This window comes from Balaenoptera borealis, assembly GCF_965194805.1.
Source record: "Balaenoptera borealis genome assembly, chromosome: 3".
In the NCBI taxonomy this organism is placed as follows: Eukaryota; Metazoa; Chordata; class Mammalia; order Artiodactyla; family Balaenopteridae; genus Balaenoptera; species Balaenoptera borealis.
In genome coordinates, this window is record NC_138866.1 from 182,544,660 (window position 1) to 182,571,706 (window position 27,047).

The 27,047-nt window shown below is 45.2% G+C and overlaps 1 protein-coding gene across 20 annotated transcripts in view; it reads right to left on the reverse strand.

The window, feature by feature from the left end:
* The window catches only part of SVIL (supervillin), a 239,797-nt gene that overhangs the window by 43,725 nt on the left and 169,025 nt on the right, over positions 1–27,047 (reverse strand). For 11 of the 20 annotated variants that reach the window (XR_014242949.1, XM_082386363.1, XM_082386378.1 and 8 more), the window contains 13 exons: positions 26,559–26,639; positions 23,164–24,036; positions 22,633–22,803; positions 21,883–21,917; positions 21,239–21,300; positions 20,843–20,982; positions 19,386–19,481; positions 17,571–17,814; positions 16,379–16,955; positions 15,322–15,547; positions 6,910–7,039; positions 3,260–3,307; positions 2,657–2,734 (listed from right to left, as the gene is read on the reverse strand). Coding sequence is in view for 19 of the 20 variants with exons in the window: in XM_082386363.1 (XP_082242489.1) it covers positions 2,657–2,734; positions 3,260–3,307; positions 6,910–7,039; positions 15,322–15,547; positions 16,379–16,955; positions 17,571–17,814; positions 19,386–19,481; positions 20,843–20,982; positions 21,239–21,300; positions 21,883–21,917; positions 22,633–22,803; positions 23,164–24,036; positions 26,559–26,639 (2,761 nt within the window). In the remaining variant the exon portion in view is untranslated. The remainder of the gene's footprint in view (positions 1–2,656; positions 2,735–3,259; positions 3,308–6,909; positions 7,040–15,321; positions 15,548–16,378; positions 16,956–17,570; positions 17,815–19,385; positions 19,482–20,842; positions 20,983–21,238; positions 21,301–21,882; positions 21,918–22,632; positions 22,804–23,163; positions 24,037–26,558; positions 26,640–27,047) is intronic. The other 9 variants (XM_082386375.1, XM_082386367.1, XM_082386374.1 and 6 more) reach the window with 9 other exon arrangements.

Sequence of the window (27,047 nt, forward strand, 5' to 3'; positions counted from 1 at the left end):
AAAATTTGTAGATCACATAGAAAAAAATCTAGATGACCCTGGGTTCAGTGATGACTTTTTAGATACAACACTAAATGCATGATCCATGAAAGAAACAGCTAATAAGCTGGACTTCATTGAAATTAAAAACTTTTGCTCTGTGAAAGACACTGTCAAGGGAATGAGAAGACAAGCCACACACTGGGAGAAAATATTTGCCTAAGACATACCTGATAAAGAACTGCTATCCAAAATATACAAAGAACTCTCAAAACTCAACAAGAAGAAAACAACCAATTTAAAAATGGGCAAATGATCTGAACAGACACTTCACCAAAGAAGATATACAGATGAAAAGATGTTCAACATCCTACGTCATCAGGAAAATGCTAATTAAAACAACAAGATACTTGTATACACCTATTAGAATGGCCAAAATCCAAACCACTGACACCACCCAATGCTGGCGAGGATGTGGAGCAACAGGAACTCTCATCCATTGCTGGTGGGAATGCAAAACGGTGCAGCTACTTGGGAAGACAGTTTAGCAGTTTCTTACACAACTAAACATACTCTTACCATAAGATCCAGCAATCATACTCTTTGGCATCCAAATGAGTTGAAAACTTATGTCCATACAAAAACCTGCAATGGATGTTTAGAGCAGTTTAATTCACAACTGCCAAAACTTGGAAGCAACCAAGATGACCTTCAGTAAGCAAATGGATAAATAAACTGGTCCATCCAGACAAGGACTATTATTTAGTGGTAAAAAGAAGTGAGTTATCAAGCCATGAAAATACATGGGGGAACCTTAAATGCATATTACTAAGTGAAAGAAGCCAATCTGAAAAGGCTATATGCTGTACGATTCTAACAATATGACATTCTGGAAAAGACCAAAACTATGGAGACAGTAAAAACATCAGTGGTTGCCAAGGGAAGGAAGAGGGGGGAAAGAGGTAGGGATGAAGAGGCAGAGCACAGAGGGTTTTTGTTTTCTGTTTGTTTAGTTGTTTTTTTTTTTGGCTGCGCTCCACGGTACATGGGATCTTAGTTCCTCAACCAAGGATCGAACCTGCACCCACTGCAGTGGAAGCGTGGAGTCTTGACCACCGGACCACCAGGGAAGTCCCCACAGAGGGTTTTTAGGGCAGTGAAACTACTCTGTATGATGTTACAATGATGGATACACGTCATTATACATTTGTCAAAATCCAGAGAATGTACGACACCAAGAGTGAACCCAAATATAAATTATGGACACTGAGGGATAACAACTTGTCAACTGTAATAAGCATGCCATCCGGTGGGGTATGCTGATAATGGGGGAGGCTGTGTGTGTGTGTGGGGGGGGTTAGGGTAAGTCTCTGCACTTCTTGTTCAATTTTGCTGTGACCCTAAAACTGCCCTAAAAAGTAAAGTCTATAAAAAAAGTATACTATATATATATATATATATATATACACACACACACACACACACGTGTATTATATAATATACATAATTTATATTTAAAGACTTCAGTAATATATCTTTTCTTTTAAAGTTTAACACTGACTTATTTAGAAGAAAACAGGCATTTCCCCCCTTAGTGATGCAACAGCAGGTTCGCTCCAGACCTCAGCCTCTTTTCTGGGGTGGACACCGGCTGGCTATGCAGGCTGGGCTCCCACAGACCCGCATTCCTAGCTTCAGAGGAAAGGCGCCAAGAAGAGTGAGGGAAAGGCCGCCTTCGGGAGAAGAAACGGGCAGCTTCCACTTGTGAAGATGCCAGATGAAGCCGGGAGGACCCACCGGACCCTTCCTCTGGCTGAAATCCTGTGCCTCTCCCTCAAAGACCTGCTTTGTCACCACGAGTCCTAAAGGGACAGAACAGTCATGAGACTTCTAGTTGGAGGCGACCTGAGAGGCGTGGTCCCAGGGCTGATGAGGAGACAGAAGCCCCAAGAGGGGAATGACCGGCCAGGTCCCACAGACGGAGGGCAACTAGCACCTGGGGCTCGTGGCAAAGGGGATGCAGCCACTGTTTCTAGCTACTCTGACCCCAGGGACATTCCAAGGGGAATAACGAACAATCATTGGTATGTTTAGCTTTAAACATCATCACATATTATGTACCGACGTATCATATCAGCCCAGGCTAGGTCTCCCTTCTGCAGTGGGGCTCAGACGGGGTGCAGTGGAGGTGGAGAGTGGGGAAGGAGGGCTGTGGTTGCCATGCCAACAGCACCGTGGCAGCCAGCTCCCATCAGGACCGCCTCTTCCACCCTGTCTCTTCCACGCCCCAAAGTGCCTGGGCCACCTCCTCCTACTTTACCAAGATAACCCCGGGGTCCTTCTTGGGCTCCTGACTCAATTTAGGATATAAACCTTGGAGATTAAAATGGGGAACTTTCCTCTTCAACCAGTTACGTGACTATGAGATGAATTAATACCATAGGTCTCCCTAGGGGTCTGAGCAAAAGTTGAGATGTGGGTGACTGACCCTAAATATATGAAGTAGCGATTACATTTGCACGCGCGCGCGTGCACGTGCACACACACACACACACACACACACACACACACACACACACAGAGATGCAGCAAAGGAGTTACTTCCCCAAATGAAACAAGTTTCTCCCTGCTGCTCAGAAATTGCAATGAGGCTTAATACGTGTAGGCAATTCCTCACCTGATTAATAGATACAAAAGACAGGTATTTATGGGCAGCAGGTATAGCAGGAGAATAAGTAGAAGCATATACAGGTTCCTATAGAGCAAAGCAAGAGGATTAGAGGTGAAAAGAGAAGATTTATCACAGCGGGGTGGGGAAGGGGGAGGGACAAAAACACGGATTTCTCTCACAGAAAGTTAATCTACTCATTGCAATTTCAATTCTCTTCCCAAAAAAGTCCGTCCTACTTGTTTATTTTTTTAGAATGCTAACAGAAATCCCCACACAAGCACAGTAAATATACCCAAGTCAGCTCTGTGCAGTAATTGAGTTACTGGCAAGATTACTGCAATTTACAGAAGATATTCCGTGACCTACAGGGGAACCCTGACTTTCGTGGACCGTTTGAACATCGAATATAAACTATCTTCTTTAACGTCTTTCAAGTTTTTTCATTCTACGGTTGAAACAAAATTTCAGGAAACAGGATAGCGCTCCACTCTGGATCAAGGTGGCATCTTGCCTCGGGATAAGAAAACCAAACAGAGAGGGGCACCAAGGGGAAGCGTCGGGGATGAGAGTTCCACGTGGCGAGGAGATCTATGTGAGAGTCAGGCTTACCCAAAGCAGATTAGAAATGGCATTATCATCTGTAACTCCTCCTTCTTCCTACAGGTTAAAACAAACAGGAGACATTGCAGAGTGCTGGAAGGGTAGGATCGGGTTATGGTGTCACAATCATTTTCAAGAACTCTGTGCTGGGTGCCAGGAGAAGCATGCACATGCCCACACGATCGGGTGGCACAAACACCGAGTGAACCCATCACTCGCCAGCGGGATAATAATCTTTAATTGGAGGTCATACCAACAGCCTTCCTTGCCCTCTTACCCTCAACTGACCTCATGCTCTTGAACTGTGATTTTGAATTTCAATGACAGAGCCAATCAGAACACGAATGTGGCAGACTGACCTTCCTAGAATTTTCAAGGACTTGTTCTGGGGACATCACAGACCTTAGCTTGATTCACTGACTTGACACGCTGATGGCAGCACAGCCAGATATCAAATCCTGATCTGTGACTCAGATGTGGACTCGGGCTTGTAACCACAAACTCTATACAGGGTTTTTATTTCCTGGAAAAAGTCTGAAACATTGATGATTATCTTGACCAAAGGGCACAGGAGTCACTGTCTCTGCCTTAAATACTGAAGATGCCAAAATGGGGTTGGAATTTTAAATAATGATTTGGTGAAAATACATAACTGCAATTTAGTTGACACAAAGAGACTCCGGCCAAATCCCTTTTTTTTTCAAACTTGGCTTCATTTCATTTCTCTCACTCTCGGGATGGGATGCGTCACTCTGAAGGAAACTCTCCACATACCATACGCTCCAGTGGACGCATTCCCTGCACTACGAGCCCGGCCGTACCTACAAACCAACGGGCTTTGCCATCTTTAGAACTAATTCTATACACGACAAGGGCAAAAGTGTGTAAGTCAGGTTAGCAATGCCCTAAACCACGAACAGGAGGAAGGGAAGAGGGATGGCGAGAGAGAGAAAGAACCCAAGCTGTTTGTCGTAGGAAACGACAGGGTCCGCGAAGTAAATGATCAGCCCTGTTAAGCTCCAAATCATCAATCCTGATTCTGGGGGATAAATTTGGAAAGCAAGGACCTGATGTTAAGTGACATCAGCTCTTGAGGCATGACTGATCTTTTAGAAGGGAAAGGAAAACTCTAACTAACCTAAAATCTAACCTCAAATCTATTCATGGACCAAAAGAGTATTTTCTTCCATATAGGACCCCCAGTGAGACGCGGGTTAGAGCACCAAAAATTTGTTTTGTTTTGGGACAAACCCTTTGACAGAAACAAAAACTGTTTTAGATTTTCAAGGCACCTTTACATCATTTTTTTTAATGTGGCTGCATGACAATCTCTTATTACTCGTGTGGCTCGCATTATATTTACTGGACGGCGTGGAGTTTCACAGGGGAAGTGATTTATAGAGAGGCCGGTCTCCATGTCCGTCCTGCTTCCTCTGTTTCTCCACAGGCTGTAACTCGTGGGACCCTGCTCACTGCACACAAAAGCTCGAGGAGGCCAAACGGTAAAATGTTTCGTAACCACGAATATGTGCGTTTGATGAACTCAGAAACTGTGCAGGAAGTGATGACCTGACTGTAAATCTAGTCCCTTGTCCCTTGGTGCAAAAGATGGAAGGTTCCAGAGCTTGTGCCCCTAGCAAGTCTAGCTCCAGCCCAGGCAGCAAGCTCCCATCTGCATGGAGCACGTGTCATGAATGTCCTTCCTCCTCCAGAGAAGCATCTGGACACCCAGCAAGCCCTGGCCATGTCTCAAGCACCTCCCCCCGCCACCAGCTACCCGAGGGACTGTCTTAAGGCAGATCAGGTTCAAGGCAGCTCTGCTGCTTCATCTGAGCTGGCGAAGGCGTGGCTGAAAATACACAGCCCGCCCTTGGGAAGACATGAAGCCAAGGGCTTATCAGAGGCCATGGGAAAACCACCTGACCTCAACAGAACTTGTGATTTCCCAATGCTTGCTAGAAAAACTGAAAATAGATGGGCTTATTTTAACTTCAAAGAGCTTATTGTCTTGGGCCGAAGTGAACTAGGTCTCGGAGCAGGAGAGCGACGGTGAGTTCACTGCTGGTGCAGAACCCGCCGCGTCCGTGAGCCCAAGACACCACTTCCCACTCAAGCCAGGGCTGCCGCGGACTGGGTTTTCCACCCCAGGGGCAACCGCGGTCCCCGTCTCCCATCTCTTGCCTCCTGAGAACCTCTGCCTAGTGTTAAGGCCGTTCTGTTCTCACCCGCCACTCCCAGCCCTCTGGGCTACCCAGCCTCGGAAGATCTCTGTCTCCAAAGTGGGTAGAGCGCTGCAATCGAGTCCACTACTCACGAGGGCTCTGCCTGGCTTTGTGCTTTGTAGCTTTACTTTTCACGGTGCCGTGCGGGACCTGCTAGGGAAGGTTTCTTTGCGTCTTTCGACATGACCAAGAGTGAAGCGCTAAAGTTATGTGTGAACCGATGATTTCAAATCAAGCTTTTAAATAAAGTTTGTGGGCAATGGGGATCAATGATTTGAGGGGCAGAGTTTTCTTTCACTTCCGGATCTCATTCTGGAAGTCCAGATTTCCTACACAGGTGCTTGAATATCCAATTAGATCTGAGAACTTTACAAATGGCTGAGCTTTAAATGTCTTTAGTCATTTTCTTTAATGTCATATGTCTGTCTCAAAAAAGAGAATTCAAATTGCTGTTTCAATTTAACCTATGAAAACACAGAAGTGCTACAGGAAACAGTGTCAGAACTCTCCCCTCACACCCCTGTGGACACACCTCCTTTTAATGTAAGTTTCTGAACGCCTGAAGGTCACGTTCATCATTTCTTTCTTCCACGGATGCTTATTAAATTGTTTTAGATTGGAAGGGGTCCAGGTGATCATCTGGTTGTAAGTATTTTGTTTTCCTTTTTGTTTGAAGACTTTTGATCCTAGAAGTTGGCCAGTGGGTGTGCTACGGCATCTACTTTGCCCCCAGCCAGCAGTGCATTGGCAATCACAGGGCCATGCAGGGGGCAAGTCACCGTCCGCTTTGAGAGTGTGCACTGACTGGTCAAAGCTGGTCATCATTACTGGTAATTTGACAACTACATTTGCCTATGAAGAAATGCTTGCCCGTATCAACAACAGTGTATTACTTAATTTTCTCGAAACTTGTACCATACTTTGCTGTACCTTCTCAATAAAAAGGCTTACCTGCTCATCATGAAACATGTCTTCAATTATGAAATAAGTCCTCACCGACCACAATTTTGTCCTTCTCTTGTATACTCCTGTTTTAAACCTCGGCATAGGACATTCAAGCCCATATTGTATATGCAACTTACGAACGGTTAGCGGTCAATGACAGTTTTTCTTTCTAAAGACTTTAATAACATTGTAAAGTCAGACTTCATTTAAGAAGGTCTGAAACCAAAGTAAAAGTGCACACTTCCAAATTTAGGAACTTGCTTGCTGATGCATTAGGTACGTGGTGCTGTTCCCAGTTCTAGAACATCTCAAGACTTTACCTGGTGATCAACTGAAGCCGCTGTGGGACAAACTTCAAGTGTGGACCCTCGTGGCAAGAGAGTGCTATGCTTCCCAGGGTAGTAACCAGTTAAGTTATGCATGCTCGCCTGGTGGATGCACGTCCAAGCGTGGTTTAGTTAGAATGCTTTTCCCGCGCACGGACAATGTTACCTTCTTCTTGAGTGACTGTCCCGTTTCTTGGATGTGCAGGCTGCTGGTGACGGCCGCTTTGCCATACTCCTGCTTTCTGTTAAGTCTGTTTCTCCAGTCTTCCTCGCCACTTTTCTTCAACAGTGCTAATCTAAGGGGAAGACACACCGACCAATAAGAGTTCAGCACCAACCCTTCCTGGTAACAGAACCACAGTTTAAGTCATCCAGAAGTCTTTGCCCAAGAAATGACCACAGCTGCCTAATTTGAATCGTTTTGAATGTCACTTATTCTGAAGAAAGTCTGTCTGGAAAAATAGTATAGATTACTATATTATGTAGATTATTATATTTTCTAAGATGGTCCCAACAGTCTTAAAATCGGATTGAAATGCAAAGCTGAAAACTGACTTTCCCAGATAAAAGATGCAACATCATTCTACCAAAGGAATATCTCTGTTTTTTCCTTGCCTTTGGGCTGAGAGCAGGAAGGAAAATAAAAGTAAACGTCCCCAGAGAAAAATGTCTTCTAGTGATCCCTTCTGGTCACTTGATGAATTAACATTTAATGACTAAAGCTGGATAGCAGAAACGGGTTTAAAAATTTAAAGCTATTGACAATCTCTGAATATCACATGTTTTAATTACAGGTAAAAGATGATGTTAAGATGTCCTGTATTCTAAGTCCTGTTCTTTTCTTCCAAATGAACTTGGTCTTTCCAATCTGCCTTCTTAATACAGAAACTTCTCTATAAACCCATTTTAAAAATTATCATTTCAACTTTCCTCAGGGGAAAGCTATATACAAAAACAGAATCTAATTAACTGAGGTTTTTACCTAACCTACTTTAGTTCAACTATGGTGTGACTTGATAAAAAGCTGCTTGGATGTTAAAATCTACGAAAGGTTATTCTCATGAACATGAGGCTGTTTCAGTCTTGGGCATTTAAGTTGGACAAACACAGGAGAGATAAAAGGCACAAAAGTGGTGATCGTTAAACTCATTTGAGCTGATGCTCAAACAATTTAAGGATTAGGGAAAAAAATGATTGGACTCCTTTCCCTCATGGTGAGTCTGCTGGGCTAGGTCTTCTAAACATTCATTAATGCATGTCCATAAAGAGCATATTTTTAAGCAACACATCAGCGCTCATTTGGCTGTTAACTCCTGTCAAGTAACCTGGTCTCCCTTCCTTACTGGTCACAGTGGGAACTGAAGTAGATGGCTTCCAAGGGCCCTTCTACCGAGTGTCCTGACTCCAATAATATTTGAATTGGAGATGGGATGAAATATACCATACTCCACGGTAAAAGTTTAGTTAAGCAAATAAGAAAACAGATTTTGCGGTAAATATGAATCCATGTACATCTACAAATTCGTACAGAATCATACTGTATACTTGTATTCGCTCAGTCAAATAATGGAAAGCAAGCTATAAAGAACTCCCCAAGGAGTTCAAGGGGGGCAAAGGCTTCAAACTCTGGACCTATCCCCTTTCCCGACCTCTTCCTTTTCCTTCCCTTCCCCCTTCTGCTATGTGACAGCAGGTAAGACCCAACATTCACTCCACAAAGCTGGTATAATGCCGCCTCATTTACCCGTGATATTGTGATTTATAATAAATATATACTTCGTCTTTGTCCCCTTTCCTGGCACAGAGCTCCTACAACTTCTGGAACTTCCTGAATGATGAGAGTGGTAATGGTGTCTTATGTGGATGAGGTGACTTTTGGAAGCATCTAAGTGGGGGCTTGTTGCCAGGAGGACCAACCCTGGGATTAGAGGGTTGGAACTTTCAGTCCCCCCCCCCCTTGACCTCCAGGGAGGAGAAAGGGGCTGGAGATTAATTACATCATTGGGCATTGGTGATTCAACTCAATCAGGCCTATGTAATGAAGCCTCCACAAAAAAGCCAAAAGGACAGGGTTCCGAGAGTTCTTGGGTTGGCGGACGGATGGAGGTTTTGGGAGGTTGGTGCACCTGGTGAGGGCATGAAACTCCACATCATCTCCTTACACCTCGCCTGTGCATCTCTTCTATCTGCCTGTGCCTTAGTTACCTTCTTTGATAATAAACTTGAAGTCTAGTAAATAAATACATTTCTCTGAGTTCTGTGAGCCACTCTAGCAAAGTAATTGAGTCCAAGGAGAAGGTTGTTGGAACCTTCAGTCTGCAGACAGTTGGTAGGTCAGAAGCACAGGTGACGGCCTGGACTTGCCACTGGTGTGTGCAGAAAGGGGGAGGGGCGGTCCTGTGGGACAGGGCGCTTACCCTGTGGGGTCTGATGCTGTCTCCAGGTAGGTAACATCAGAACTGGGTGGAACTGTAGGACACCCAGCTGGTGTCAGACACTGGCTTGATGGTGAGGGAAAAAATCCACACTGGAAACTAGAGTCAGAATCTTATATCTAAGACCCTACTTGCTCTCATTTAGGCCCAAATTCTATGATCTATGACGCTTGGCAATACTCTGCATTCTACAAGGGCTAGTTCATGTACTTGAAAACAGATTCTAATTTCCTTTAAGGGTTTCCATCTGAATGTCAGACTATATAAGGACTAAGATTTTATCTTTCCTCCAATTATTCTGAGTGAGTCAGTTTTATTCTAACAGGAAAAAATAATCAAATAAAATCAAATCATGAAAAGAAACCATGAGTATTTGCATGCTGCAGTAGAGCTTTCAAAGCGTCTATAAAGGAGACTTCCAAAAGGTAAGCATGCCAGTACCACCCAAATGAAGATGTATTTCCAATTCATCATCTTGTGAACACGGACATTCATCTCACTGATACTCTCCTTACGGCTCAGAACCAGCTCCTACTTCACCCTTGACCCAGACCAGTAGTTATTCATCTTGGCTACCTCACCTTTGTAATCAGATTAGAGTCCAAGTGATTTCAGAGAAATTAAAAAAATCAAAGGCAGTCTCAGAAGTTGCGTTTATTAAAAAGAATGCACTATGGTCTTTAAGGGCATTCTCAAAAATAAGGTCCCAAATGTCTGAAGCCATGCCAACATCATCTAGAGAATCATGTGGTTACCCCGGCGGCTGCACGGAGGAATGGAAGACTGATTTAGAAAAAGGCGAAGTGCGGATCTGTAATCACTCTGCAGCCCACCGCGTGCTCTGCTGATGTGCTCGGCAACCTCTAAGACACTGGATGTTGTTGTTCTGAATGAGACATGGGTGCACACACAGGCCGAGGATGTCACTGACCCAGGTCACCCTGCATGTCACTGGGGCAGGGAGCTCTGGTTCCAGCCCCGGCACATCCTGGCTTGTTTCACTAGTTGTGTGTAAGCTGACCAGGCACGTTTTCGCTCTCATGTGTTAGGAACTGCACTGTAATTCTGGCTTTTTTATATACTTCCCCCCTCCCCTGGGATAGCCTTCAAAGAATTCCTCCCTTCCAAGAGCCTGAAATCTTGCTATTAGATATGCTGGCAGGGTCATCCTCAGGAACTTCCAAAGACTACAGAGTAACCAAAATAATATGGAAGAAGCTGTGCTTCAGTTGAGCCCACGTGGTAGTAGGCCCAGCCGGAGCCTGCAGAGTGCAAGTGACGGAGAACAAGTAACACGCACTGAAACATACATGTATTAGTCCTGTCCCCTTAGATTTCCGACTTGGTGTTGAACAAGCTGAGGAGGGCGGGAGACCTTTCCAAATGCCTTCTCTCTTGCCATCTCGTGACGCTCCTGAGTCCCCGCAGACCACCGTGCACTGCAGAGGGCTGGGGTGGGTCGGGGGCAAGCGTCTGGTCCTGCACATGCTATAAATTACTGCCTGTGCAACTCAAACAGCTGTCAGCGCTTTTAACGTCCGCCAAGTCCAAGCGCTATTATTTGCAGGGCTGGGATGCTGAGAGCCTGGGCATCTGCTGAGTCCGAGGCTGAGAACCCGTGAGTTACTCACCCCAAGGCCTGGCCGGGGCCACCGTGATGGGTGCCTGCCAGGCCACTGGGGAACCGGCTCTCCCTCCAGCCACAGCCCATGCTTGCCCAGCAGGGAACACCGGCCTGAGGCGGGCTGTTTCCGCGGCACTGGTCTGAGAGCCCGGCTCGACTGCAACAAGTTCTGCAGGCTCACGGCAGACAGGGCTGGGTCAGATCCGGGCCCGGCACACCGAGTGCCTCTAAGATGCAGTACTTTTCTTTCCTCCCTCCTTTAAAAATGCGCCTTATTTCAGAGAATCGCAGACACCACACAGATAAGGCTGAACAGCACGGGTTAGTCCTTACATCAGATCTTGGCCTTGGCTGGCTTATAGGCTGGAGGAGTGAACTAATATGTCTTTTAAATGCGGGCAAATCAAAGATCAGAAAAGGAGGCAGCAAAGGAAAGACACCTTTGTCCGTAATGCCAACATAAATCCGGGGCCCTCCAGTGGCTGAAACCTCCGGGCCGCAAGGTAAGAACCTCGAGTCCGGCTGGGTGGAAGGTGGGGCTCGCAGGGAACACAGGGGGACCCCGGCCAGGCCCTATAAGGCAGGAGTCTGCAGGCTCAGCCAGAGGCATGGGCGGCCTCTTCAACATTCCTGGGAGTTCAATACATCCGTACGCTCCATCAATTTCCCAGTGGAAGGACGGCTCTTTCGCCTTTTTTAGTCATCTTCTCCCCCCCGAAAATGAAAACACAGAGCAGTTGTTTCAGTAACGGTGGAAAAAAGATTTCTAAAAGCCTAATACACTTCTAAAGAGGTATCAAGTGTTTTATCCCTAAATAACACAAAATAGATTCGATTTCCCACGGTTTTCAAAGACGTGCCCCATCAGGGACAATTTAAACCCAAACCACGTAGGCAGTTGTGAAGCAGTGATCTTATCAATCCAATGGGAAAAGCAGGATATACCCTAAACTTTATGCTAGTTATGATGCAAACCTGACGTTCGAGATGTCAGAAAAGATGAAGAAAGAACAGGACCTATTAGATATGTTTCCCAGACCGTCAAACATGTTCTAAAAGAGGAATGTGTGGAGGGTTTCCTCTAATTTCTCAGTTGCTACCCTTCCGGAAGTCTTAGTTTACATCTACGAAATGGGGAGAGAATTGCCTCCTTCGAAGGGCTGTCTTCAGCCCTCAATAAGGTCACACAGGGGGAACGCCTTGGGCAGCCTGGGACCCTCGGCGGTCCTCGGTACGGAGGACTTAAGATTCTCAAGTCCTGAGCGGGAAAGAGACAGATGCTCAAGATCAAGGAAGGCAGAACCGTATCCTCAGGCTGCAGCTGCTTAGAAGAAATGATGACGGAAATTGACAAAGTCCGGTCTCCACTTCTGGAGAGTCTGGAATATGAAAGTGAAATGTGAAACAAGTGATGCCAAGAACACGTGAGTTGAGAACATTAGTACAGCAGGAGGGAGTGCTCTTCCCAGCACTGCTGTCCTGTGAGAACTGCTGCCCTCTAACCGACGTCCCCCCGTGAGAACACACGTTAGCTGCCGAAACGCTGACCTCAACACACAGCAGCCTTGCCACGTGTACTGAGGGGAAGAGTTGACGACCAGCCCCCGGGGGTGGTCCTATTGGCCACGTGGCCCCAGAGGCCACTGGAATTCAACCTCTCCTTCCGCGAAATGAGGCGGTCAGAGGAATTAGAATAAGGTTTAAAAGTTCTGTTTTATATGTCATCTCAAAAAAGGGAAGCCCAAATGAATATAAGAAGAGCATTCTTATTTTTAATGGTCAAGCTTCATTATTTTATTTTAACAGAAGGGAGTAATAGACACCCCCGCCCTTGGGGAAAAGCTATCGCATATGGACCGTAAAGATATATAGCTTTAGCAAAGTGCAAATAAAAGTACCATCAACATAAGGGGTGGGGGTGGGGGGGAAGATCTCTGGCAATATATTTTGTTTTGGCATAATTTATTACAAACATAAATGCTAAATAAAGTGTCCCTCCTCCTTTTTTAAATGTACAGTTTGACAATTAAACTGAATAGCTGAAAATTTAAGAAGCATTCTCATGATCATGCTTCTGGACAGACTGGGACCGGGAGCCCCTTGGATCTGTGAGAAGCGCTATCTCCCACCAGCCAGGAGGTCCGTGTGCACACAGTCGGCTTTGAACATCCTTCCAGGCAGCTCACAGCAACCTTACAGCCATCTTCCATCTCCTCAGACATCTACGAAGCCCGGGTTAGGGAGGTGCACCTTTACAGCATCTCGCGTTTTTAAAAAATTAGAATTTTACAGTAGGATTAAAACCGTTTTCAGAAAGAGAGAAACTAAAATTCACTAAAAACAGGCAAGTGAACCAAGAATGACTGCACAGCAGATAGGACATCTGATGAAGTTTTTTTGTCTAACAGACAGAATATACCCCAAGATGGGGAATCGCTTTAAAAGCCTTTGAGAGAAGGGGTATATTATTATCTTCTACTGGAATTTTACCCCAAGAATGTTTTCTGATGGGTAAAACATCAGAACTTGTGTATAAGTGATACTTATCATTATTTCCCTTAAATGGTACCTCTTCCTTCTCACCTAACCAGTTATCAATAGTTGGGTCTCTGGAGGGTGTGGAGAAAAGGGAACCGTCCTACACTGTTGGTGGGAATGTAAATTGCTGCAGCCACTATGAAGAACAGCATGGAGGTTCCTCAAAAAACTAAAAATAGAGTTATCATATGATCCAGCAATCCCACTCCTGGGCATATATCCAGAGAAAACTATAATTCGAAAAGATACACGCACCCCTATGTTCACAGCAGCACTATTCACAATAGTCAAGACATGGAAACAACCTAAATGTCCATCGACAGATGAATGGATAAAGAAGATGTGGTACATATACACAGTGGAATATTACTCAGCCATGAAAAAGAATGAAATAACGCCATTTGCAGCAACATGGATGCAGCTAGACATTATCATACTAAGTGAAGTAGGTCAGACAGAGAAAGACAAATATTATATGATATCACTTATATGTGGAACCTAAAAAATAATACAAATGAGCTTACTTACAAAACAGAAACAGACTCATAGAAAACAAACTTATGGTTATCAAAGGGGAAAAGTGGGGGGAAGGATAAATTAGAAGTATGGGATTAACATATATACACTACTATATATAAGATAAACAAACCCTACTGTATAGCACAGGGAACTATATTCTACATCTTATAATAACCTATAATGGAAAAGAATCTGAAAAAAATATACATGTAACTGAATCACTTTGCTGTACACCTAAAACTAACACAATATTGTAAATCAACTATACTTCAATTAAAAAAAAAAAGTTAGGTATCTGGGACCAAACCCTCTTTGAGCCAGTTTCTGTGGAGAGGACTTCATGCCAGAATAGGCCAAATTGCTTCCCTGATTCAAGCATCACTCCTTTTATTTAGCTCACCCCTTTGGCCCCAACACCCATGCCTCCTCAGTCTCATAGGTATTCTGTATTTTGAATTTTAAATAATTAAAGGCTAAAGAAAATAAGCTTTAACAGTCTCATTAATCTGTTGGTTGAAAAAGTCTCCATCCATTTAATACTTTATGAATATTATTCAAAAGTTTGACTTGAAAAACCGAAGGAAGAGTTTTCACTGTGGTTTGATACATCGTCTTAAGTAGCTGGAAATGTACTTAGAAAAAATCAGAGTGGCCAGTGCCGCTCAGAGCAGGAAAACTCCTGAACAGTGGAAGTGCTAAGGAGGGATCCGGGTGGGCGGAACCATACTTCTGCCAATCAAATTGGGAAATTCACGAGAACATTCCACACCCAGTCTTCCTGTCACTCACATCCTCTGCTAAAGGCTGACACAGAAAATACAACCCCAAATATTTCACTCTGATTCTCTGTATCTGTCCTCTTTATCTCCTCTGAACCCTCCATCACTCTTTGAATGAAATGAGCTTTCAGTGTTATTTAATCCTCAAATAGGAATCCTGATAGGAAATGTCTAAATGCAGTGCAGAAGACTCACCCATTGTACTTTCTGTGAAATAAACAAAACTTAGATTCTAATCCCGAGGATTTATGTCCTACATGTTAATTTTTATCCGTTCCCTCCACATATAATTTACACTGACAAACAGTCACAAGCAGTGGACACATTCAATTTCAAGCCACGTGTATCCGAAAGGGAAAGAGCCAAGATCTCTGCTCCCGTCACTGGCTGGTCAGAGAACTGAGTATAAAAAAAGAAAACAGAAGCACCCACAAAAGAAGCAGGCAAAAGCCTGTTTCTGTATGTCTCCTCGTCTGAGTCTTGAAGCAGCATCTCCCAGCGCCAGGAAACCAGGCACGGGGGGTAAACGCGGTTTCCTCTCAAATGCCCTGACAGCACAGTCTCTCTGGTAGCTGGATTCATGAGTTTCTCTCTTTGCCCATTCCTCAGATCTTTTTCTAAAAGCAAGTTGTACGAAGCCCTCCCACCAGTAGAGTTCCTTCTCCATCATCAAATCTCCTTACCTTTCTTTAATGGACATGGTTTTGCTGGGAGAGTCGAGGATGCCCTCCGCCGCCGGTGCTTTGATCTCCTCAGCAGCAAACATTGCACACGGACTCCGATAGGGCTTCTCCTGCGGCTGCTCGGAGGGATCTTGCTGCTTCCAGGACACGGGGGGTGCAGTCTGAGCGACCGGTCTCCCGGCAGCTGCGCCCGTCTGCTCAGCAGTGGGATCCCCGAGCTCTGCCGCTGGGAAGCAACAGAGCCCCGTCAGCACTTACTCCCCCTGGGCAAGCATCCTTCGAGCCCTTCACCCCGACCCCGACCCCGGACGGCCCGCACTTGGAGTTCAATCCGTGGGCACATGGCAGGCTGCCCAATCCACTGGGATTTATGCAAATCTGGGGCACGCTCTAGTCCCTGAGAAAACCAAACTTCCCAGGGGGTGACTCCACCCAGAGACTTCTTCTGTGACAACTGGTCTTTTCCTGCGTGCGAGACACAGGAAGTTGGTTTGCACTACACACTGCAGAATGTTTCTACGCCTCCAAAACAATACTCTGACATTTCACATGGGTCATACTCCCAAACCAAAGCCACTATTATAACTGACACACTATCATTTTACGGAAATGCAGAAAGAGAATTACAGTCCCACGCGGCACGGCTTGCTGGTCTGCACAAGAAGGGTCTAGGAAGAGAACCTGAAATCCAGAGACTGGGTTTCCCTATGCTCACCCAGCCCAGGACCTTTGGGGTCATCAATTTCTAAAAGGGGCCAAAAGAGCTAGGGGTTTGCAAGGCTGTCATGTCAGTTAACGTGACAAAAGTCATCAAAAACCCTTCTCAAGATGTGTGAAAGCGCTTCAGGTATTTTTATGGCAGAAACGTTGATGAGGCCACCGAACAAGTCTCGGGTTCAAGAGGAAGAAAAGTCTGGGGAGGGTACAATTCACACTGGACTTTCAATCCACACTTAACACTTAGTTGTCAACTGCCTTCATAATTCAGTTAAAAACCATCCCAAACACATGCGACCCATCAAGCAGAAGGGAAAGGAGCGGTAAGTGGTTAAGTTACCTTTCAGCGAAAACTTCCTCTGCGTGACCTTCTCCACGTCCACCTTCTCTTCAAAGAGCTGCCTGTCCTTCCACTCCGGGCTCCCCTGTGCGGTGCCTCGTGCAGTGGAAAATTCCTTCGGTTCATCACCGAACTGAGCCACGGGAGGATGGGCGAGCTCCAGGCTTCCCTTTCTCGGAACAGCATAGATGGGTTCCTTACGGCCATCTCCTTCCCGGACTCTGCTAAGCATGGGGTAGGGTGGCTCTGCTTCCTCGAAGGACCCGTACTTTGTAACACCACCATCTCCACCTGTCAAGACTCCCTTGCTTTCTGTCTCTTCAGATTCTCTCGACACTCCTTTGTTCCCACCGGCCTCTACCGAAGACTGCCAGCCTTGGGATTTCAGGACGCTTCTGACTGGAGAGTCTGAACTTTCTAGCGAAGAAGGAAACTTCTGCTCAGCGGCACCGGAGCTGTCGTCCAGCGGCGGCTTTGTCCGAAGATTCCCTGCGTACATGGGGGTGACGGTAGATGCCGGGGTGGACACAGACGTGTTAACAGTGGGGCAGAAAGGGATGAGCTTGCCACTTTGCACCTGGGAGGACACAGTTCAAAAGGAAAAAGCTGATTTAAAAACACCACCGAGGGACTTCCCTGGCGGTCCGGTGGTTAGGACTCCGCACTCCCGATGCTGGGGGCCCGGGTTCGATCCCTGGTCGGGGAACTAGATCTGCAGCTAACGATCCTGCATGCCGCAACTCAGACCTGGTGCAGCCAAATAAATAAATAAATATTAAAAAATAAAAACAAAAACACCGCCTATGTAAATACTGCTGTATGGATTGACATGGATGGAGACACTACACTTGGGGCAGTTTTCTTGCTTCTCTGGGTGAGAAACCAAACCTAGACGTAGTTGTATAAATGCATCCCGTTAATCAAATCATCTGGGTGAAAAGTAGGTCATGCGCCTTATTTTTCTACCCGAAAGGGACTCAACTCCAGATGATTTCGGCCACGATGCAAACAAGAGAAGAGATACATCCCCGGCATGGCTATCCTCCTTAAGAATGAAGTTATTACCGAGTAACGCCAGGTAACACACTTTACAGGTAGATGCCCTAACTATATCGCTAACCTCAGAGGGACACCGTGTTCCCACATTTTAAGGACCTCTGTGCAAACCGGAGCTGGGTCACAGGCCACCCACCTGTTCCACCTCTCCAAGCGTGACCGGCTGGGTTTGATAGCGAGCATTCATCCTCCTGTGTCTCACGTCTAATCTGTTGCGCGTTGAAATCGCTTTTGAGACCGGCTGGGACAGTTTGTTAAACAAGGCCAACTTCTCCGCTAAGCTCAGGGTGGAGAGGTCAGGCTCTGCTTGCCCAGCAGAATCTTTGCCCTCGTCTGCCTGGTCTCTGGCTAACGCCTTTTGCTGAGCAGATGCCTGCAATCTGAAAGGGGGGAAAAGTGAACCACACACAGGGAGACAAACAGAAGCCCACTGCTAAGGCTGTCTGCTAACTTTCTTCAAAGTGTCACTTCAATTGGAAAAAGGGCTTATTTTTCCCTACCTAGATTTAAAGTTGTGGGCAGCTGGTTAGCTATTAACAAGACAACAGCGTAGGTTGGGGCCCCTTGCGTGGTCAATATCACACAGAGCAGATTTTCAGCTCTGGATTATTTCTAAAAATTGAATTTCCTATTTAAGGAATTAAAGTCGCCTTGGTATACCTTATCTTGGAGAGATGACCTGTATTGTTAGTATCAACAATAAATACGGCTAAAGGGAGTCCGCAGACATTACCTACGGCATATTTAGACATTATCTAAAGGTGTGGTTCAGCAGGTGGTCTTTCCATTTTAAATAATTAGGAAATAACACAGTCATTCTATCGACAGTGTTATCTACAACACAGGGTTTTGATTTTCACTTGCTAAACACAAATAGCTTAATTGTAAAGATTCTCTCCCTCTTTTTAGTCTGGTATTTTCTCTCATAGGTTTCCACCTGTTTCCTGAAAGGTAGTTAAATCTGAAATTCCAGGTAACTTGAAAAGTGAAGGAAATGTCGGGGCTGATAAATCCCTCCAACTTCCAGGTAGAGGAGAAGGCTTCTAGTTACCGGGTCAGTTCATCTTTGAAGGTCTAAGACAATGTACCTTCTGCCACTGGCAAATCTAATTCTAAATCCAGTGAAAAATATCTGCCTTGACTCTGATTAACCAGCGCCTCACAAGTTGTCCCAGACAAGAGACCAGTGTCAGTTTTCCAGGGTACAGTGAGGATGGGAGTAAGGGGACCTGAGTCTTGGCATCTTTCCTGAGGTCCAGCGAAGAACTAGGAATGATGGCAACCCGCTTCCCCAAAGAGAGCCCCGCTTCTGGACAATGCCAGCTTTATTTCTGCACTGTCATTTTACTTCTTTTAATTTTAGCTTTAGCCTTTGCATTTGGCCCATAATAGTAAAATAGAGGGGATATTTACATGCCTTAAGGACATCATTTTAAAACACCACAATTTAAAACATAACAGTAAAACATCTAAGTTCAGACACTATAAATTGCTATTGTCCCAATCCCCAAATATAACGGCATTGTCTCTCTATCCATTAGAAACAGGTAGGATTGTTTCTAAACATGTATTTATGTCTAGAAGTGTTTAAAAAAAACTAGGTATTATCAGACTTTCAACATTCAGGTTAACGTCCTATTTTTCTGTTAATCTTTATTAACTGCTAGTGTTTTAGATGAAGAATGAAATTTTTTAGGGATGACCAGGATTATGAAAAACAAACAAAACAAACGGATAAGTGGGTTAGTGGGATCCGAGTTCCAAGACATAATGAAAGCAGGTGGATGAAACGCTGTCATATGCAGGCCGACGTGAAGTCCCCAGTGTGACAAAGCAAAATGCCCCACGTTCCCTGGGACAACTCCTTGTTTGTCAAACAAATAACAGGCATTGAAGATCTGAAGATGCACCTCTGCTCTCAGTGCGACATGCAGCTACTTCTGTCCAGTACCTGGCAGGGTGCCCGGGGCTCTTAGCTACAGTGGGACTAGGATGTCTTGTCATTACAGGGCGGGTGGCCACAGAGCAGGAAGCAGGGGTAGGTTCGCTTTAAAAGCAATTGCCAAAGATGGAACATTCATGAGGAGAGAGAAGAAAAGAAGCATTAAGGAAGGTGTAGTTTTCAATTCAGAAACATTAAATCAAAAAATATTGGAACAAAATCCTTTGCTCATTTCTTTGGGAAAATCACAAAAGAACCTGAAAAGCAATTACAAACTTAGGAAATAAGAGACAGAGGTGACCAAGGTCAGTGGAATAAGAATAGGTTTTCAGAGCTTGGAAAAGATTTAGAATATTTAGAATAAGTGTCCCGGTTTAAAAAAAAAAACTTTAAAGAAAGCTAGTATTAACCAACCACCAGCAAAGCAGTAGGTTATGTCCATGTTTTACAACGTTGTTCTAAGCTATTTTTAAAAAGACTCAGGGGCCTCATATCATCTATAAGCACATCAAAGTACATTCAGCAAGTCTGACAAGGGGATAATTTTTGCTTATATTTACTGTTTTGCTCCCAGGGGTAGTTGCTTCTTATTTTACAATAGCCGCTCAACTCTTAAAAACAAAAACAAAAAACTGATTTGCTAAGAGTTCCCAATGAATACAAGATGTACTCATCCACAAATACACAGAGAAGTGAAGGAAGTTAGGGCAGCTGAGTTAACAGCAGGTTCACAGTTGGGCTGTTGATGCCCTCAATGAGATGAACTTCACTTTTTCAGGAAGGGCGTGTGTATGTGTGTGTCTGGGGGGAAAACAATTTTTAAAAAACTAGTAAAAGTTTTCACTTTAATGGAAGCAGTAATCCCTGGATGAATTACTTTGGGAGATTCATTCTGAACACATTGGGACAATGCTCAAAACCTACCTCCCACGGTTTGGAAAGTTATCAAACTTCCAATTAATCTTTAAAAATTCGTGATTATTTAAAAACAAATCAAGAGAACCCTTATCTTTTTGAGATATGGACTGAAATATTTATGGCTGAAATGATCCCTGGGGTTTGCCTGAAAATACTGCAGCAGGAAGTGGGATGTGGGCGAGGATACAGGTAGAGCAAGGGGGGCCGGGGGTTGCTGGCTGTAGAGACTGAGTGACACAGACATCGAGGCTCATGATATTACCCCACCTACTCTGCTGTTTTAAATTTTGCAAAGAGATAAAAAAAAATGCACAGGCAAAAAAAAAAAAATTAAACAAAATTCCTCTTCATGTTCTTCTAGGAGATACAATAGGTAACACATCCCTTTGCAAAGGTCAGAGACACCAGAGCAAGGAAAATCCCTAAACACCTACTTCTCTGTGGCTTCTAACTGAACCGTCTTCCGACCGCCTCATTTTAAAAGTCTTTAAATCTTTCTTTACAAGAAGACCTTACAGCCAAGGCCCAGAGGCCCCGGGGGCACTTACGTGGCTGCAATGACCACCTCCTCGGTGGTGACGGGCTGGGTGTGGGATCGGTCCTGCAGACGCCGCAGCCTCTGCTCTACGGCTGCATTCCTGGGGCGGCGCTTCGGAACGTTCTTCTCGTCAAATGACTTTTCCATCTCCTAAGAGTGGAAACAGCGTGGATCCTCATCAGCTGGGGGAAAGGGAGCTGGGGCAGCAGAATGTCGCGACTCTGCGCCCCTGCAGGACCTAGAGGAGGGGCGCCCCGAGAGGCAGCGTCGGCGCCAGCGGTGCACACAGCAGGCACACGGGAGGGGAGGTGCGCGGGTGGGCCCCGGGCCGGCGCAGGCAGCAGGCTGGCCGTGGGGCCGCCCACAGGGGCGACGGCTTCTGCGCCAGCCCTTCGGCACATCTTACCCTGAAGAGCAGCCTCTTCGCGGCAACGCTCAGCCTGGCTCGCTCATCGACCTTCTCCTCATCTGTAAAAGGTCACAGGTGAAAACTGGATGTCATTAGAAAATGGAGGGAAAGTCTGTGCAAAGTCTCCCAGGGCTGACCTGGGAATCCTCTGAACATAAGAATTCTGAGATATACTAAAAATGACAATAGGCAGTATTTTCCCCTTGGTGGGGGAGGCTATTCTTCTGCTTCTGAAAAGGTACTAGTTCCCACTGCAATTAACCAAACGGAGCCCCTGTCTGGGCCATAATTTTCTACCATAATATTTGACTTAAGTATAGATATTATGGAATTAAGAAGAGATTTTATGGAAGGCACTTCTCTTCTTTATTGTTAAATAGTAACAAGAAAGCAACAAGACAAATCTGCTTCTTTGATTCAAATCAGTTGTTTTAATACGGTTCACGTCACAGATCTCTCTCTTGGAACTAAGGGAAAGTTCGTGTGAAAATCTCAACTAGGCTTTATTATATTCATAGGAAGAAAACCTGCCAGAAAGAAAGCAGTATGTTCCATCATCTCATTCTTTCCAGAAGCAAAAAATCTTATTATCTAAATCTAATCTGGGTGAGATGATAAAGAAGAAAAAGACAGATACTTGCCCTCGGCAGCTGGCATTTCTGAATTTGAAGTTGACCTAGGAAAGACATTAGCAAAAAAATAATAACTAACAATTAGCTGGTGGGAGTGGAAGATCCAAGGATCAAATTAAAAGTGAAAATAAAAATGCAATTAAAGTCTCTTAAAGAATATCCTCCTGGTAGCAATTCTAGCTGTGGACACGCGTGGACAGCTATTGCAGACACTGTGGGGTATGTGTGCACACAGCCCGGCTAGGTGTTTCACCTTGTGGACACAAACCAGGACGAGGTACGACTTATTAAAGACGACTGATAATCACCCCTTGGACAAACCCTTTCATTTCTCTGCATTAGCATACGATAAGATTAAAAACTCACAGACAACACGCAGGTAGACATTTATAAACCGAGTATTAAATCCCTTAGTTATTTTCACCGTAAAATCTGGTGGACGGTCCATTTGGATTCTAACTTAACAAGGGCATAAAAATGTTAAACCCTTAAATGAATAAAACCCTTAAATGAATAACGTTTCTCACTTCTTACCATTTGAACGCAACTGAAAACTACGTGGTGATACTGTCGTCATGGTCAACATTCTTTAAAGATACATTTACACGAGCCAAATAAATACTCCGTAGAGCTTAGATGGGAGAATTATGGGGTCATCACATCCCACTGAAATAGTATCAGGACCATCCCTGGGGTAGAAATTCCCACAGGATTTCTTCTAAGTTCCTAGACCAGGGCACTTGACAGACACATGCCTACCTATCTGATTCCTTTCGTTCTGCTGAGGTTATGGGTTGAGTTCTAAATCTCTCAGAAGTCTTTCTACTTTCACCAGGAGAAAAATAGCGTCTTGGTTTCCGGGACCCTCTCTCCCGTTCCACGCTGGTAGGCAAGCCAGCGCCTTCGCTTGACCCCTCGACCCGTGAATGGCTTTTAGAGTCGTGGGGAGAAGGTAGACAGAAGGGAGACGGGGAGACAGAGAGAGGGAAGAAAGCACAGGTTTATGCATCTCGGTGAGTCAAGGCACGAACACCGCCAAATCCCACCGCATGCCTCTACCATGCACGTCGGGAGATGGAACATTCCGAGACCCGACACTCTAGAGCTCCCCGTTAGTAGGCGAAAGCAGACTGGTAGTCCTGGAGCCATGTCCTGGATGATCTGCCCTGCACACACTTGTGAGCTAAGCTAGTAAGACTCAAGGCGGGACACCACACAAGTCGAGAAGTGAATTAAGTCTGCCAAGGACGTGCAAGTGACACATCGGGGGGGCGCGTGGACATCACCTACAGCTCGGGTCTCTTGCTGGCCCTGGCTGACTGCAGGAACACACTGCGGAGCTGGGCGACGGAGACCTTCGTGTCCAGCAGGCCCACTTCCGCCTCAGCCTTGGAAGTCTGCGGCTCCGGGTCTCGCCTGGAAGCCGGGGCCTTGGCCTGCGGAGCCGGCAGCTGAGGCGGGCCCGCGTAGTCAGACAGCGAGCGGGTGAGGGCCCTGCGCTTCCTCGCGGCCTCCGCCTCCTTCTTGTGGCCTTGGGACACAGACTCGCTCTGAACATACACGACCATCTCGCTTCGGCCCATCCTCTCCGTGTGCTGCTGAGCTGCAGGTGGGCGGGCCAGGCTTTCTGGTTCCTTCTGAGCTTCCGAGGTGACCGTGCTAGTAGCGGGCTTACCCGAGTCCTGGGTTCCAGAGGGGTCTTCCTGGCTTCTCCCAGGCCCACGATCCTCCAGAGCCAAAAGCGTCTTCCTGCTTTTCTCCAGAGCTTCAGAGAAGAGCGCGTCGGCCTCTGCTTTTGATTCACAGATATGGAGAACCGGGGTATCTCTTCTCTCAGCTTCTAGAACCTTCGAGGGGGGAGGCTTTGTGACAGTCTGGCTGGCTGACCCCACCCAGCTGTACTCGGATGCGCTTTCTGGGGTGTCCGAGGCCGCCGGCGTGATGGCGTGACTGGCATCTGCCTGCTGGACGTAGCCGTGGATGGGCCGTCGTGCAGAGCTGGCCGCCTTGCCCGAGACCCTAGCGAAGGCTGAGTTCTCTGACTGAAAGGCCAGGTGATGGTCTGGCGCTGGCTGCTGTCTCCTCTGAGTTAAGGGCTCAGGGGCAAGTTCAGGGCTGCTGCGAGTACTCTCCTCTCTCACCAGTTTTTCTCTAACTTTAACTCTTTAAGAAAGAAAAAGGATTTAAGTGCGGTAACTGCTTAAGGGGAAGAGAGCACGTGTGTGCAGATCAGGGATGCCCAGGGAATGGAAAAGCATCTTGGGGGGGCGGGTGGAGTCAGTGTCAGAAACCCACTATTGTTCGCCAGAGGAAGGCGTCTGAGTTGAGTTTCCAAATGCCAAACTCATCCTTCCTTCTGTAAAGCTAGGAGGGGTCAGATGCTATTCTGGGAGAGGATGGATGCCTTCCGACTAGATGAATACTCAGAAGCCACAGAACGATTCATTACTAGGCACCACGGGTATGCACCAGGGCACGCTGAGGCTGGGCTATGGACTGGTACGCGTTCCACACGGACAGGCCCAGTATAAGGACTGGGCCAGGGGCAGTTTCCAGCATCTACAAGCCCACAGACCGTAGGTACTTTCATCGTCTCCTGCTCGACCTGTTTACCGCTCAAAATTATATTTACATTCAGAAAAGCTTGGTGCTTGCTGGTCTGAGGTCTAAGAAAATTTTATTTGTGGTAGTTTTGCATTTATTGAAGATCCGTTGTGTGCAGACCTCCGGTATGGACGTTAGACTAATTCCTAATTTCAGTAGTTAGCTCTCCACTCGTCTGTTCTAAGCTTTTTGTGGTACCTTAGCTAAATCCCTTTGCCCTAGCATCTATTCCCTCTTGTAAGTTAAAGCACAAATTGTAGGCATTTATATGTATTGAAAGTGATATTTCTGTGAGTCCCTTCTATTTTTGTGTATGAATATGATTAATAAAAGTTGTAGATTCCCACTGAAAAAAAATTTCATTGTCTCCTGTAAATGTCAGAGCATTCGTGATTATTATTATTTTTTATTGGGCTCAAGATATATCAGACGATTACCTCTTTTCAAGCACTTAACAGTCACAAACTTTTTCATGCCATGCAGACTACATTCAATCATTCAGAAAACGTGTGACCCGTTAAGACACCATGACATCTAGCAATTTGAGCACTAAGAAGAACGTTAGAAAAAAAAGATATTTGTTGAAAGAATTAATGCGCTGAACATTTTCTCCCCTCTGGAATTGCCATTAGGCCTTCAGTTAAAAACTAATCTAAAAAGGGAGGGCTCTTGTTGTTTCTAGAGCTATTTAAACATCTGAGAGCAAAACTGAAATCCATTTCAAAAGCTACCAACCTTTTCTTATGACTGTAGCCAAGAGCTCTGGCTGTGGGTCCCAGGAGACCTCTTTTCAAAGCCTGACTCAGCCAGTTCCAGCTGTATGGTCTCAGGTAACCTACCTGCCCCAGCTGCTTTACCTTTTAAATGGAAATAATGTGATGTCTGCAAAGTACGTGGTTTAGTGCTTAGCAAAGAGTAAATGTCCAATAGTGCAAACTAGTTCTTGTTTTTACTTTTTAAAAAATATCACATAGTGAGGAAGAAGAAACCATTCAGACTGCTTAGGAATGGATTACTTCCTGGGGATAATCTTTAAAAAATAAAGAAATGCTTTTGAAGTGGGAAAAGTGATTTCTTGGGGAATGTAAAACCTTTATTTACTTAAGATTAGTCAGCAAAAATAATTGCTTCTGATATTTATTTTTTGGAAGGGACTATTTCCTTAAATGACAAAGGCACCCTGCTAAATTTGATATAAACGCCTACATGTTTTTCAACATAAGATGCAGGATATCTATCTATATATTTCATTTAAAAAAAATCAAAGACACATAAAAGGCAGTTACTATGAACAATTCAGAGGGGGAAAGAAAGCATTCTGGGTTGTTATTTTTCCCAGAGACTAGCCAGTGCTGGAGGTTTTCATATTTATAAGCTTTGTTAATCAAAAGGCGGCTGAAATGTGGTTCAAGTTCTCCTGCGGAATGTGTCCTTCTCATCAGAGACAATCTGAATGTTGTCCTCGGCCAAGAACAAAGTGACTGTTAGAAACTCAATATATGGGTGTTTTGTCCTCCCAATGACTTACTCATTCTAACTCCTTCTGCCTCTCCCTGCCCCCAACCTTAAAAATGAAACGAGAGAGGGTTTTGTCTGCTTTGAAAACCACATGCCCTAAATGTAGCTGTGCAAATAAACAAATGGTTGAGGGACAGGCAACGTGGAAAGAAGGAGGCTGGATGGGTAGGACGGGGCAGGGGCAGCTGTTGACAAGATAGGACACTAGTTGGTTAGCCTGACTCAGGGGAGCAGCCCAAAGATGCTGGTTACATCCTCACTACTGCCCCTTCCTGGCAGCACGTGAGTGTGAGAAAGGAGAAAAGCCAGAGGTGTAGCCAGAAGATTTTCCAAAAGAGAAGCTAAGGGAAATACTATTGACATTAGCAGGGATTAGGGCAGTAGAAAGAGAAAAGCAAATGATTGGAAAGTAATTTCCAGCAGCCCCTTTTGAACACATGACTTTCAAAAGCCCTGCCACCAAAAAGAGGGCAAAGGAGAGTTAGTTTCGGTGATGTGCGGGACATAAGCCAGCTGGACCAGAGATGCAGTCACTAAACACAAGCCGAGAGCTCGGGAGATACCTGGAAGGCCAGTTGATAAGTGAAGGTGTGTCCCCTTCGGAATCTTTCTGGAGAAACCACTCATGTTTGGGTTTCCCGGTACTATTGTGTACAAAAAACAAAACTTCAGGTAATGTCTATGAAAATGTCGACATATACACAGACTTAATTATTATAACTTAAAACTCTCAAGGCTGATTTTTCTTAAGTAAAGAATAATCCTGGCTTTTGAAAATGTCTAAGCACGTTTTGCCATGGGGTTTCTATTCAGTTCATGGAATTTCTAGGACGTTTGGTTCACTACTGAAATCAAGAGATCAAATAAATATATCTGAAGCCACCAAATAAAGTGTTTTTTGGGTCATTTAAAAGTATCAGGAGTCACACTCTGCCCACAAATACCAGACAATTCTCTTGTAAGAAGTTGGATTAAAAATATCAATTAATTTATCATCTATAATTGTGTTAAGGTACACTGGTAAATAGCGAAATATAAAAATAGTGTCCATG